The sequence below is a fragment of the Canis lupus genome, chromosome 28 (assembly GCF_011100685.1).
Source record: "Canis lupus familiaris isolate Mischka breed German Shepherd chromosome 28, alternate assembly UU_Cfam_GSD_1.0, whole genome shotgun sequence".
NCBI lineage: Eukaryota > Metazoa > Chordata > Mammalia > Carnivora > Canidae > Canis > Canis lupus.
In genome coordinates, this window is record NC_049249.1 from 35,295,033 (window position 1) to 35,307,524 (window position 12,492).

Sequence of the window (12,492 nt, forward strand, 5' to 3'; positions counted from 1 at the left end):
AAGGAGTGTTAGTTGCCTTTGGATAAAAGATAAGCCCGCAAAATGCTGGGACCTTTCTTGTTAGAGTTCATGGTTTAGTGAGACTATTGATGAGAGTTGATTTCCATTAAGAATGGAAATCATGGGCAGCCCCCGTGGCGCAGCGGTTTAGTGCCGCCTGCAGCCTGAGGTGTGATCCTGGAGACCCAGGATCGAGTCCCGTGTCGGGCTCCCTGCATGGAGCCTGCTTCTCCCTTTGCCTGTGTCTCTGCCTCTCTCTCTGTGTGTGTGTGTGTCTATGAATAAATAAATAAAATCTAAAAAAAAAAAAAAAAAAAAAAAAAAAAAACAGAATGGAAATCATTTGTAGAAATTGGAAGATGAAGATTTAAGGTTCAGGATTAGGATTAGAACAAATCTCAAATGTTTTAAATGTATGATCCCAGCAGCCATGGGTTATCTTCCAGCACCCAGCTAAATGAGGTATCATTGTCCATGAAGAATGCATTTTTGGAGCACTGGTTCTGATAGTTAAGTACTGATGCCTTAATTTGTCAGGAGTTTAAGTTTCTCATAAGGTTATCAGAGGTTTTGTAAATGTCACCCCCACTCAAAAATAAGTACATCACCATCTTAGGCCCGAACTGTAGGCAGCAAATGCATTTTGCATAGTCACTTTGTGCCCTGGGTGGTTTGACGGGAAGAGAGATTTACCTGATAAAATAAGTAGTACTAAGAGGGAGAAGAGAAACGGGTCCAGGGAGGGTTTTGCAGAGCCCACACTCCTTCCCGCTTGGGCCCGTGGGCAGTCCCAGTATGGACAGGTGTTGAGGAGGAGAAAGTGGAGCCACGAAGAGGACTCCTTATAGCCTGAGCCTTGATGTGCACCAGAGGGAGGTTCTAGACTCCTGGTTTACCGTGTGGCTGGCCTGATGGGTACATGGGAACATTTGTACTTTGGCAAATGGAAAGAACATAGCATTTGAAGTCAGAGAATATAATGTTTTGACCCCAATCCAAACTATTTAGTCCTTCTGGGCCTTGGTTTTTACATCTGTAAGGTAGGAATATTACTAGTCCTTGCCCTTCTGGGGCAGCAGGTTATCATGCGGTTCAGATCTAGACACACGTATGAGGAATCGAGCCGCAGTTAGCTGGTCATGGTCTGAATTACGTCTGGACTCAAAAGGAAAAAAAGGATGCTAGAGATGAACTGCCATGTAATTAGTAGTCTTTTCTCCTAGTGACATAAATAGAACCCATGAATCTATCCTGTGGGGGACATATTTTCAGAACAAACAAGTTTTTGTTCAAAAAGTTGTTAAGTGGAGTATGTCTAGAACCCTGCACCTGGGCAATGGGGGGGGCATCCTTCACCAGAAGCTGCTCGGAGAGTTGAACTGCAGTGAGGTGGAGTAGTTCCCGAGTCTGGAGTCCATGCTTCAGTCCTATGCAATTCTGGCTCCACGGAGAGCAGCCCCACGGTCAGGCTGGTTGATCTGAGGGGCATTGGGCTCAGCACAAAGAAGGGAGCAGATAGCGGACAGCCTCCCGTGCCTAGCCCTTCCCTGCTGGACCTTCTTCACAGCGTGGTCATCTGACCCGCTCTGTTTTTTGTGTAATGCACGTCGTCCCACCACTCCTACCTCAGTAGAACTCGGGTGCTGTGAGGGCAGGGACTCTTGGTCTGCCTTGTCCACTGAGTGTCAAGAGCAGTTCCCAGTACACAGTAGGCGCTCAAATATTTGTAAAAAGAAGGAACGTTGGTTCTAATTGATATATTGAAGTAAATGTCTACAGACAGGCCTATAAGCAGTAGATGCAAGAAGGTAAGTATGGAATAAGCATTAATAGAACACCTGCTTCCAGGGATCCCTGGGTGGCTCAGCGATTTAGCACCTGCCTTTGGCCCAGGGCACGATCCTGGAGACCCGGGATCGAGTCCCACGTCAGGCTCCTGGCATGGAGCTTGCTTCTCCCTCTGCCTGTGTCTCTGCCTTTCTCTCTCTCTCTCTATGTCTACCATGAATAAATAAAATCTTTAAAAAAAAAAAAAAATGAACAGGGATCCCTGGGTGGCGCAGCGGTTTAGCGCCTGCCTTTGGCCCAGGGTGCGATCCTGGAGACCCGGGATCGAATCCCACGTCGGGCTCCCGGTGCATGGAGCCTGCTTCTCCCTCTGCCTATGTCTCTGTCTCTCTCTCTCTCTCTCTCACTGTGTGCCTATCATAAATAAGTAAAATAAAATTTAAAAAAAATTAAAAAAAAACACCTGCTTCCCTGTGAAAAGTGACGGCCTGTTCCTGTTTATTTTTGGATTTTTTGAACTGCAGCTGGGCATCGCAGTGCACTTCACTTCCTTTTTTATTTTTGTTTTAACACAGCAGTAATACTGACGAAGATGGAGTCCTCAAAACCAACAAGCAGATTTACTCCCAGCTTTTGAGAGCTACTGCTAACAAAAATGCAACTCTTCTGGAAAGAATCGACGTGCTCCTCCATTTGCTGGATCAGCTTGCTCGAGGTGGCGGTGGCGTGCAGTGACTCGTGCCTGATGCTCCGGCCGCAGAAATGCTGTCAGGCAGTGCCTTCCACTCTTGGAGGCTAGTTTGTCCATTCGGTGCTTCGTTTTATTAAATATGAGGGAAATAGCCACTTAAACAGGCTCAGCAGTGGAAACAGATTCTCTCTTCCCATGACAGATCATGGTTGAGTTCTTTGACTTCTTCATCTGAAGTGCTAAAATCAGAATCAGACTTCGAGCTCCCAGCAGTTCTTTCTTTGAGAAGTACAGGGTACCTCAGTGTTGACACACACGCTGTGCTGCAGGTACACTGCTAGACAGTTCTGAAATATGTTAAGCTATGTGAGTTTAAGATAATTATTTTGGATGATGTTACTTTGGTCAAGGAAACTTTTATCCAGATGATTTTAGTGGTTCCAGTGGGTTAAGGAAATGTCCTGTGCATCTACTTGTCTCCTTCTTGGTCGCACAGAAGGAAGCCCGCTCTCCTTCAACGTCAGCGCAGCAGTTTGTGGAGACTGGCCATCGTGCGAGTTTCTGTATTTAGTGCATGTTCGGAAAGGATCCGCTTTTCTTTGACTTTGTATGACAGTTGATCAAGAATAGGTACTATTCCCCCCACCACCACCTTTTTTTTCATGTTAAACTTGAAACTGTGAATAAGGTAAGAAAACTATTTTGAATAAATAAATTATTTATTTAAAATGTCTTCGTATTTTTCCATTTCACATTCTTCACTTTGTAAAATTCATTCATTAAACCAGTTCGAATCAAAACTCAAAAGATTAAAACATTAAAAAATTGTGCCACCCACTGAATTCTCACTAGAACATCACACTCGTTACTTGCCACTGTTGCTGTGCAGCTCTTGTCCGGTTGCATACAAACTTCTCTATTCTTTTCTGTGCCTACAGCGTGCGATGCTGCACTTGTCCTGTCAATCTCAGGGAACAAACATCAAGCATACCCTTGCCTGTCGGGTGGATGGTCGGGACATTAGGCGTGAGGCCTTTGTAGACAAGAGCTTGTCCTGCCTCCAGGTCCAGAGTGCCAGCCCGACCTCCTTCATGCCATCTTCAGGTCCCTTGGGCTGCCGATCCTGCACTTTGGCCGGCAACCCATCCGCTCACCAGCCACACCTCTCCGGAGGAATCTGAACTCTACAGAAAAGTGTCTGGAATAAACTTGTTTTAAGCTGAATTTTTACAGATTGGCTTTCTCAGGCGCCAAGTCTTTCAGGTGTTTTCCTTGGCAGTGAGGGGACTCCAATCCTAGCTTGGCAGAGCTACGCCTGGCCGTCTGTCCACTCCCTCATTACTTAGTTTGCATTTCCTTGGGACAGATTTGCATCCATTTTCACAAATCACTGAAGCATTTAGAGTTCTAAGTCATGAAGCAGATGCACAGAGTCTGCAAAGTCTCCTGCCAGGACAGCTGTTACTCCGCTTCCCCCTTGGTCAGGTGCTGTCTCCACTAGCTCAGCCTGCACGCTTCCACTGAGGTCTCATTCTGAAGTAGGCTGGTGCCTGATGTCGTGTTCCCGGTCTTGTTTTCTGGCCGCTCCTTGGCTGAACAGCCTTTTAGTCGAGAAGAATACTTGTTTTTAAGCAAGAAGATCCCAATTCTGGCTGTCTTCCCTTGTCAGCAAGAATACGAACATCCCTACGGGGGAAGGAGAGGTCTTTTTAAAAATGTTTTTGTAGTCTGCAGATTTTACACTAGTGCTTCTTGAAGTGCTGGTGTCTTAGCTCACTGGACAAGAACTGGGCCGCCTGTGGCCTGATCACCGAGAGGACTTGTCTTGAAGTGACTTTTGGTCCAGGGATGGAGAGGAGGTGCCAGGGCGCTGACTGGCTGGAGCGAGGTGGCGATGGTCACCGGCAACCACTGGGTCTGACTCTGGGAAGGACACAAGCGTGAACCAGAGTTTCCCTGACTAGAAACGTGCACAGAGGCGCCCTGACACTCAATAGCTGTGAAGCTCAGAGAAATACATAGAAAACCTTCCGTACGCTGTCAAGTATTTGAAAAATAGAAATTGCCATGACAGGAATTGGGTGTAGTCAGTCTGGAATCCGACCTTTCCCACCAAATCCCCACGTTCTCGATGCTTCCAGGGAGCTGCATTCCCTTCCACGACTGGACCCTATGGCTGTGGCTACGTCCCCATTCACCCATGAAACAGGTGTAGGGGTGGACAGACAGGGATTCCTCAGGATTCTTTTTTTTAAACCTTTCCTAAAAGATTGCTAAAAATCATTCCCTGAATATTTTTTTTTGCCTGAGAAATTGACTTTTAAACCAAATATTTCAAAAGTTTGAGTAATGCTTTTTCCATCGCATTTTAGCCCTACTTGCTTTGGTTACTAAACATCTGGTTTGTTTTCTTTGTAAAAGAAATCAGACTTTCTCTCAGAAGAGAAATCCTTTGAGTCCATTTGCCTATTTTTCTCATTACACAGTCAGGGTGGAGGCATGGACGTCACAAATGTCAAACCACCGCTCTGAGATTGACTGCTTTGGAAATAAGCCGTTTGAAGGAAGCCAAGAATGCTGTTGTTTGTCTTTGTCGTTAACTACTTTCCAGTATGCACTGCCTTTGAAAAAGAAAAGGGAGTTGTGTGCGTAGGAGTAATAGGCTGAGTCTATATTCCTGAAGGGATGGTTCTGTGGCTCTATTCCCGGAAACACTTCAGTGATCTTCATTGGATAAGAATCAAGTACTTGATTTCTATTGACGTCAAATGCAAACACCTGTAAAGCCAAGTGAGAAAGTAAGACTGGCTTTTCTGAAAACTATTGATTTTTAAGTTAATTTATAGGAATGAGGTAATAAGTAAAGCTGTGGCTTGGCACCAAACTCTCTGGGCTTGAAGTTCTTTCATTTTCTGTATGATGGGATCTGCTGTGGCCAGAGAGGTCTGAGGCAATTGAGAACAACTCTGAACTAAAAACTTGAATTTTAAGTAGGGGACACAGAAGCAACACCAGGCTGGAAACCTCCTACTTACGAGGGACTCTTTGAAGAAGTAAATTAACTGCTTTCTTCGGTCATAAAAGGCAGTGTCCAGGGGACTTGGGATGCCAGGAAATCCTTCTGAAATCAATTTGGGGTAGATGTTTCCTTGTTCATCTTCTGTGTAGGCCTGATCCTTGTCACTGTCGTATCTCCAGTATTGATTTCCTGACCAATAAAAAAAAAAAAATGCTAAATTACCATTTAATTACAGCCAACGATGAAGAGGGACTGCTTTCAACACAGGTCTCAGTCAACCATGACCCCAGCGGCTAAGGGAAGCCTCCGTTGCGATGAATGATTCCCCAGGTCTTGAACTACTAGATTCCAGTAATCACTGCTGCTGTTAAAAATGTCGGTTGCCTTTTGCACGGCACTCCAGCCCCCGAGCGCTCATCAAAAGCAACAACAAAAGGACAAAAATGTGGTCTTTTTCACATAAGCATCTTACTCTTTTTCATCTTCCTACATAGTCTCAAGATTTTCCTTTTACACGTTAGAGACCCATGGGTCGTCCTGAATCCTTTTCCTACCGTCAACATAAGCCCTCTTTTTACAGAAGACAACCATAATGCTTCTGATGGGGTTTTGCTTTCTTTCAGTGTTTTAGAATCCGGTAGTTCAAGCCCATGGTACCAGTGAGGGAACTGGAGGAGAGAGCTGAAGCGGTAAGGGAATCCAGGTTGGCAGCCTGGGCCTCCCGCACTCCAGCCACGCCGCTCCACCCACTGTCCCAAAGTCCCGGCTTGTCATTTGGCTCTGTTTCTTTTCAAGCCCCACATGCTAATTCCATGCTCTGAAACAGCACAGGATTCTAAGCTCTCCTTATTAGTCCCTAATCCTGAATATTGGCACACTGTCAGCATAAATTAGAGCAAGTCTACAGAGTTAGATATTTTTGTGTTCACAACTTACACCACATCACAGCCAGTTACATTCCTTAGCAACGAACCACATGAGGCCTCCCTCTCCCTCCCTCACCCCCACCCTACCCCACCCGGGAAGGTTCGCCATCGAGAAAGAACAGTGATGTGTGTCCCGCCGAGGGTGCCATTCAAACTGGAATACTTTTTTGAATTTAAAGTATTCACAGCAAGTTCCCTTTAATAAGATGTTTTTAAAGATCCAAGAATAAAATCCAGCTGAATGGTAGCAATCCCCCCGATGACCTAATTCTATAATTGAGAGTCCCCGAGTGTCGCCAATATAAATTCTAGTCCAGGACCTCTTACGTCCCTGCAAGCTGTGCTTCCAACTCTGGAAGACGAACTAGGACGGTCCACCCTGGGCAATTTCTTGATGTCACTGAACTAAAAGAATTCTTCCTTTGTGTGATGTGAGGACAATTAAGGCCAAATTCATACGCTAGTTTCTTACAGCAAATCCACATGAAGCGTCCTTTCGGTTGGGCTCTTGCCTCACTGAGTCCAGCGCGATTTAAGGCAATAGGGTCGTATTACCGGGAGTCAGGCAGAGAGGACACGGCTTACCTCTAGGGCGTAAGTTTGGGGAAGGGGAAGAGAAAGTAGCAACCACAGAATCTTGTTTGTGGTTAGATATCTGGTTTGCCAGGGCGGCCAGCCTCGATGACGGGGACACAGACAGGCTCTGGGCATGGCGCCCTGTGAGTGAGGGGAAGCAGCAGCAAGGGAGCCTTGGCCTGCCTGCTCTGTGTGTCCCCCCTGCCCAGGACCCCCACCCCAGTTTCCACCTTCCAGCAAAACACTGATCCTTCCTGCTGGGAAACTGCACAGATTCCTCAGTGCCCACTGGGTGAAGTCCAGGCCCTGAGCAGGGAGGCTCTCGATGCCCAGGCCGACCCTGACTTTCCAAACTAATCTCACCCTATGTGACCCTGTCGCACCTTCACAGGCTCAGCTGTCCCTCGGATCTGCGTCTTCATCCTCGCTCACTCTGAAGCCCACCCCCTGCCCCTCACCTGCACCTCCCCCATCTCACTATTCCTGGTGTCCCTTTCTGGGCACCCAGGGACCTGCGCATCCTCCAAGGTGACTCCAGCATCTGGTTCCAGGCGGCAGTGGTCACCTTGTCCGCTCCCCCTCCCTTGCACCACGTAACTCTAGCAGTCGGCTTCTAAGGTCTTTTCTCTCCAGAACTAGGTAAAACCTCTGAAGGGAGGGCCCATCCTTACGGGTCTTCGGCAACCACCTCAGGGCCTGGCACAGTTGGTTCACCACCCATTCATTCGTTCAGTTGTGAATGTGAGGCATTCAGGGCCTTCTTACAGAGATCAGGGGATACGACACGGTCCCTGTGCTCACAGAGCTCACAGTCTGATGGAACAAAGGGGTGCGTAACTGCAAGGGCATGAGAATAAGCTTCCCTGGGATGGGGCTCAAACATTTGTTCTATAATAAAGAAATAGAGCTGTCCATAAGAACCTCTACCTTTAAAAAAATAACGTTCGTCTCTTCTCCACGTCCAGAGGTGGACAAAAGCGTCGATGTGTTGTGTTGGGATCCCGTGCCAGCCACTGAGGATTTGGATAGGATCCCCGTAGCGCGTCCGGTTGTTTCGATTTTCATAAAGCCAGTACCAGCTGTTGCGGAAAAAGTAGGTGCTAAATCTCATCCTCACGGCCCCGTGTTGGTTTCTCTCCTTGCGAATCCAGTCAAACGCGGTATCGAAGGATCCTTCACATGAACCTGAAAAAAGAAAAAAGCCCAACCACTCGTCACCTGGTGCAAAAACCAACAGCTGCTACGTTCATGCGTGACTCAAACAGAGACAACTTCGAAGATTGAGTTTTCCACTGAACTGTCCTAAAGCACGACGCCACACGAGATTGGCAGTGGGCCTTCCCAGCCCAGCAGAAGGAGCTGGAGGGGGCCCGCTGGCTGCCGCAGTGCGGCTCGCACGGGCCCTTCTGGCTAACCTGCACCCAGGACACCGGGTCACTCTCTGAAGGGTCTCGATTTGGATGCTGGTTATGTGATCACCCTAAATATAGCTGACGCCTCTTTTTCTTTTTAAAGATTTTATTTATGAGAGACACGAGAGAGGCAGAGGCACAGGCAGAGGGAGAAGCAGGCTCCATGCAGGGAGCCCGATGTGGGACTCAATCCCAGGATCCTGAGGTCACGCCCTAAGCCAAAGGGAGATGCTCACCCCCTGAGCCACCCGGGCGCCTCTAGCTGATGCCTCTTGATGGCTCATCTGACTTCATTAGAGGCAAGAAGTTTGGTTCTGGGCACAGACGAGAGTAAGACTTCCTCTGATGGAAATAAATGCATCCTGGAGTTTATGATGCTGAGAGCTTCTTTGCATAGAATGGTTTGCGTGGAACAGAAATGGGGGTGCTCTCCGTTTTGAGTAAGAAGGGGAAGGGAGCTTGCTTTCCCTACAGCCTCAATGCTAGGTCACGAATCACTTCAATTAAATAATGAACCATCAGGCAGCCCGGGTGGCACAGCGATTTAGCGCTGCCTTTGGCCCAGGGCATGATCCTGGAGTCCCAGGATCGAATCCCACCTTGGGCTCCCTGCGTGGAGCCTGCTTCTCCCTCTGCCTGTGTCTCTGCCTCTCTCTCTATGTCTCTCATGAGTAAATAAATAAAATCTTAAAAAAAAAAAAAAAAAACCATTAACACTTTGGCCTGAACAATTAAAAACCGACTGAAGTTGATCCGGACAAGGTTTCTGCTGCCCTTTGCCTTGGGAAGGCAGGAAACTTCTCCCAGGGGCCTCTGGTGCCTGCAGCTCCCAGGAGGTGCCACTGCCTGGGGCCCACCCCACTGCTCTTTAGGAAACCACCACGTTCTGCTCCTTCCTGGTAGCACACGGGAGCCAGGTCACATGAGGGACCACCGTGGGCGTGCTCGCTCGGACCCCGCGGCTACGGGTGGGGCGAGACCACCTGTAGGGAAGAGAATCGGCCTCACAGAGCTGTGCTGTCCGGGCCAGGCCCCCAGGCAGGAACGCTCTAGAATACGGTGTGTCCTCTGTGAGCCGCGGAGGAGCTCCCAGAACATTCTATCTTACCGTACAGCTTCTGAATTGCTTTTCTGTCTGACCAGTCCAGCTCAAAGACGGGCTCCTGCGGAACGTAGTTGGGCTGCATTATGGATCCCGCCCTGTAGGTGTGCGGCAGGCCGAGGACGTGGCCGATTTCGTGGACGGCCACCTGGAAGGGAACACACGGCCGGGGCAGTGCCAACCCGGGGGTCTCAGTGTCTCGTGGACCCCCCACCCCCACCCCCACTCCAGGGCAGGGCTGGGCTTCAGGGGGCCAGCCCTCGACCCGGAGGCGGGGAGGGACCGGGAGCCTCGGGGCCTTTCTGCGAAGGCTACGGCCCCCCCGGAGCAGCTCCGGCCGCCAGCCCGGCCCCACCGCCCTTTGCCGCTCACGGCAGGCGAGCCGCTGGCGCCCACGTACTTTGAGGAGGCTGATGCCCGAGTCACTGGTGGGAGGCGTGAAGTGTTCGTCGTCGTCGAAGTGGATGTCGCCCAGGCGCCAGGCGTGGGCAAACTCCTGCCCGCTGCCATCAAAAACCCGAGGACAGCCCAGGTGCCGGCCTGGCAGGGGGAGGGGGACACAGACGGTTCGCGGCCCGGCGCTCGTGGTCCACGAGCGGAAGCAAGCCCTGGCTCGTGCACCGAGTGCTGGCACGCCTAAAGTCTTGGAAGACGGAGCTGCACAGCCAGCCTGGGGGAGCCCGGGGGAGGGGGGACGAGGGGGGCCGTCCAGAGGCCTCGGGAGGAGGGGAGGACGCAGGTCTGAGCTGGAGCCTACCAGCTGACTGGTCAGGAGCGAAGGAGGTGCTGCCCAGGGGTCCCAGGCCCCCCAGGGTAGTCCTCAGCGCCCGTGTGGGCCTCACCGGAGGGCCCTAATCCAGCCAGACCAGCAGGGCCGGCGAGCGTCCCTAGCTCCCAGGTGGGCCGCAGAGGAGTGACTTGGCCCCGCCCCGCCCCACCCGGCTGGGAGCACCCCGACGGCCAGCACCCCGACCTCCCGGAGGGGCAGGGGGCGCCTGCGGGGCAGGAGTCCTAGCACAGCAGCTCCCGCGGAGGGGCTGCCGTAGGCCCACCCCGGGCGCCCTCAGGCCCCCCAGGGGGCTGTGCAAGTGACCCGAGTGGGGTTCCCCGGCGGCCTGGGGTCTTGGGCCTTCTCACCCCGCCCGAAGGCCAGCTTGATGTCCACGGCGGCCCCGGGGGCGGCCAGGTCCTCGCGGAAGTGCAGCGGCATCACCTCGCTCCACATCCTGAAGGCCAGCCTGAGGATGCGCCTCTGCTCGGCCTCGGCCAGCTGCCCGCTGGCGCCCTCCCGCAGCAGCCGCCAGCTCAGGGTCCGCTTGGCGAAGGCCCGGGGCGCCCCGCGCGGCGCGGAGACCTCAGGCGGCGGGGCCCCGGGCGGCGGCGGCGGCGGCAGGAAGCGCTTGGGGCGCGGCGGGGCGGCGGGGGGCGGCAGGGCCCGGGTGTCGGGGACCCCGCAGCGCGGCCTGTTCATGGCCGCCAGGGTGGCCGCGTCCAGGCGCCCGCTGGCCGGCAGCGCGTTGACCTTCTGGAACCTGCGCACGGCCTGGGCCAGGGCGGCGGCGGCGGGGGGGGCCCGGGGCCCGCGGGGCGCGTCGGCCCAGCCGTACTTGGACAGGAATCGCTGGGGAGACACGGAGGCACCGGCCGGCGGGCCGGGGGCGCGGACTGAGCGGCCTTTCCAGTGCGGGGTACCGGCGGGTTGCGGGAGGCCCCACCTGTGGCTGCGCGCGCTCGCGTGTAGGTGCCCACCTGCGTGTGCGCGTGTCCGCGTCTGCACGTGTCTGCAAGTGCGCATGTGTCCGTGTAGGTGACCACCTGCGTGTGTGCGAGTCTGCATCTGCACGTGCCTGCGTGAGCACGTGTCTGAGTGTGCCGGTGCCTGCGTGTGCACATTCCCGTGTCGGTGCCCCCCTGCGTGCGCACGTGTCTGTGTGCGCACATTCCCGTGTCGGTGCCCACCTGCGTGTGCACATCCCGGTGTCAGTGCCCCCCTGCGTGCGCACGTGTCTGTGTGTGCACATTCCCGTGTCGGTGCCCCCCTGCGTGCGCACGTGTCTGTGTGCGCACATTCCCGTGTCGGTGCCCACCTGCGTGTGCACATCCCGGTGTCAGTGCCCCCCTGCGTGCGCACGTGTCTGTGTGTGCACATTCCCGTGTCGGTGCCCCCCTGCGTGCGCACGTGTCTGTGTGTGCACATTCCTGAGTAGGTGCCCACCTGCGTGTGCATGTGTCTGTGTGTGCCGGTGCCTGCGTGTGCACGTCCCGGTGTCAGTGCCCACCTGCGTGTGCACGTGCCTGCGTGTGCACATTCCCGTGTAGGTGCCCACCTGCGTGTGCCCGTCCCCGTCTGACTGTGCCGCGCCTGCGGGCCCGGGGCCGCCTACCTGCGCGGCGGGAAGGTCGGCGATGGGCTGCGCCCGGCGGGGCGGCGCGGGCTCCAGGTCGGGGCGGTCGCGGCTGCGGAGGAGCGGCTCGGGCCGCGCGGGCGGGGGTGCGGCGAGCCCGCAGAGCAGCAGCGCGCGGAGGACCGCGGGGGCGCCCGGCATGGCCCCGGGAGCTCGGCCCGCCCGCCCGGCTGCGTCCGGCCCGGCCCGAGGCTTTATGGGCGGCCGCGGGGAGCCTCGCGGGCGAGTGTGCGCCGGCGCGGGCGGTCCGGGGCGCGGCCCTTTGAAGCCCCCAGGGGCGCCTTCTTGTTGGAGCGACGATGTTGGCGGCCCGCGGGCAATTGCCTCCCCAGCGGGCGCCGCCTGCGGGTCCCATTCCTATGGCGACGGGCCGCGGGCGGCAGGTGCCCCGGGGCGGGGGGGCTGGGGGTGGGGGACGGGGTGGGGGGGCTGCGGCTCCCCCCCCCCCCCCCGCCCAAGGCCCCAGCCTCGCCCCTAGCAACCCTGCGCCCTTACCCCCGGACCGCAGTGGGCTCGCAGCCTGCGTCCACTTTCTTCCTAGGTTAGCTGGGGTGCGGGGTTTTTTCTCTGATC

General features: G+C 54.0%; 2 protein-coding genes across 6 annotated transcripts in view; one reads left to right on the top strand and one right to left on the bottom strand.

Annotated features, from left to right (window-relative positions):
* Positions 1-3,212, top strand: part of EDRF1 (erythroid differentiation regulatory factor 1) — a 43,523-nt gene extending 40,311 nt beyond the window's left edge. For 4 of the 5 annotated variants that reach the window (XM_038579073.1, XM_038579070.1, XM_038579072.1 and 1 more), the window contains one exon: positions 2,364-3,212. In XM_038579073.1, the coding sequence (XP_038435001.1) occupies positions 2,364-2,425 (62 nt within the window). In that variant the 3' untranslated portion in view covers positions 2,426-3,212. The remainder of the gene's footprint in view (positions 1-2,363) is intronic. The other variant, XM_038579071.1, reaches the window with a different exon arrangement.
* Positions 3,213-4,957: 1,745 nt separating this feature from the next.
* Positions 4,958-12,060, bottom strand: MMP21 (matrix metallopeptidase 21). The gene is made up of 7 exons (XM_038577984.1): positions 11,899-12,060; positions 10,652-11,135; positions 9,915-10,054; positions 9,521-9,662; positions 7,928-8,185; positions 5,515-5,687; positions 4,958-5,257 (listed from the first exon to the last, which is right to left on the bottom strand). Exons 1-7 carry the CDS (start codon positions 12,058-12,060, stop codon positions 4,958-4,960), a joined length of 1,659 nt encoding a protein of 552 aa, XP_038433912.1.
* Positions 12,061-12,492: the final 432 nt, after the last annotated feature.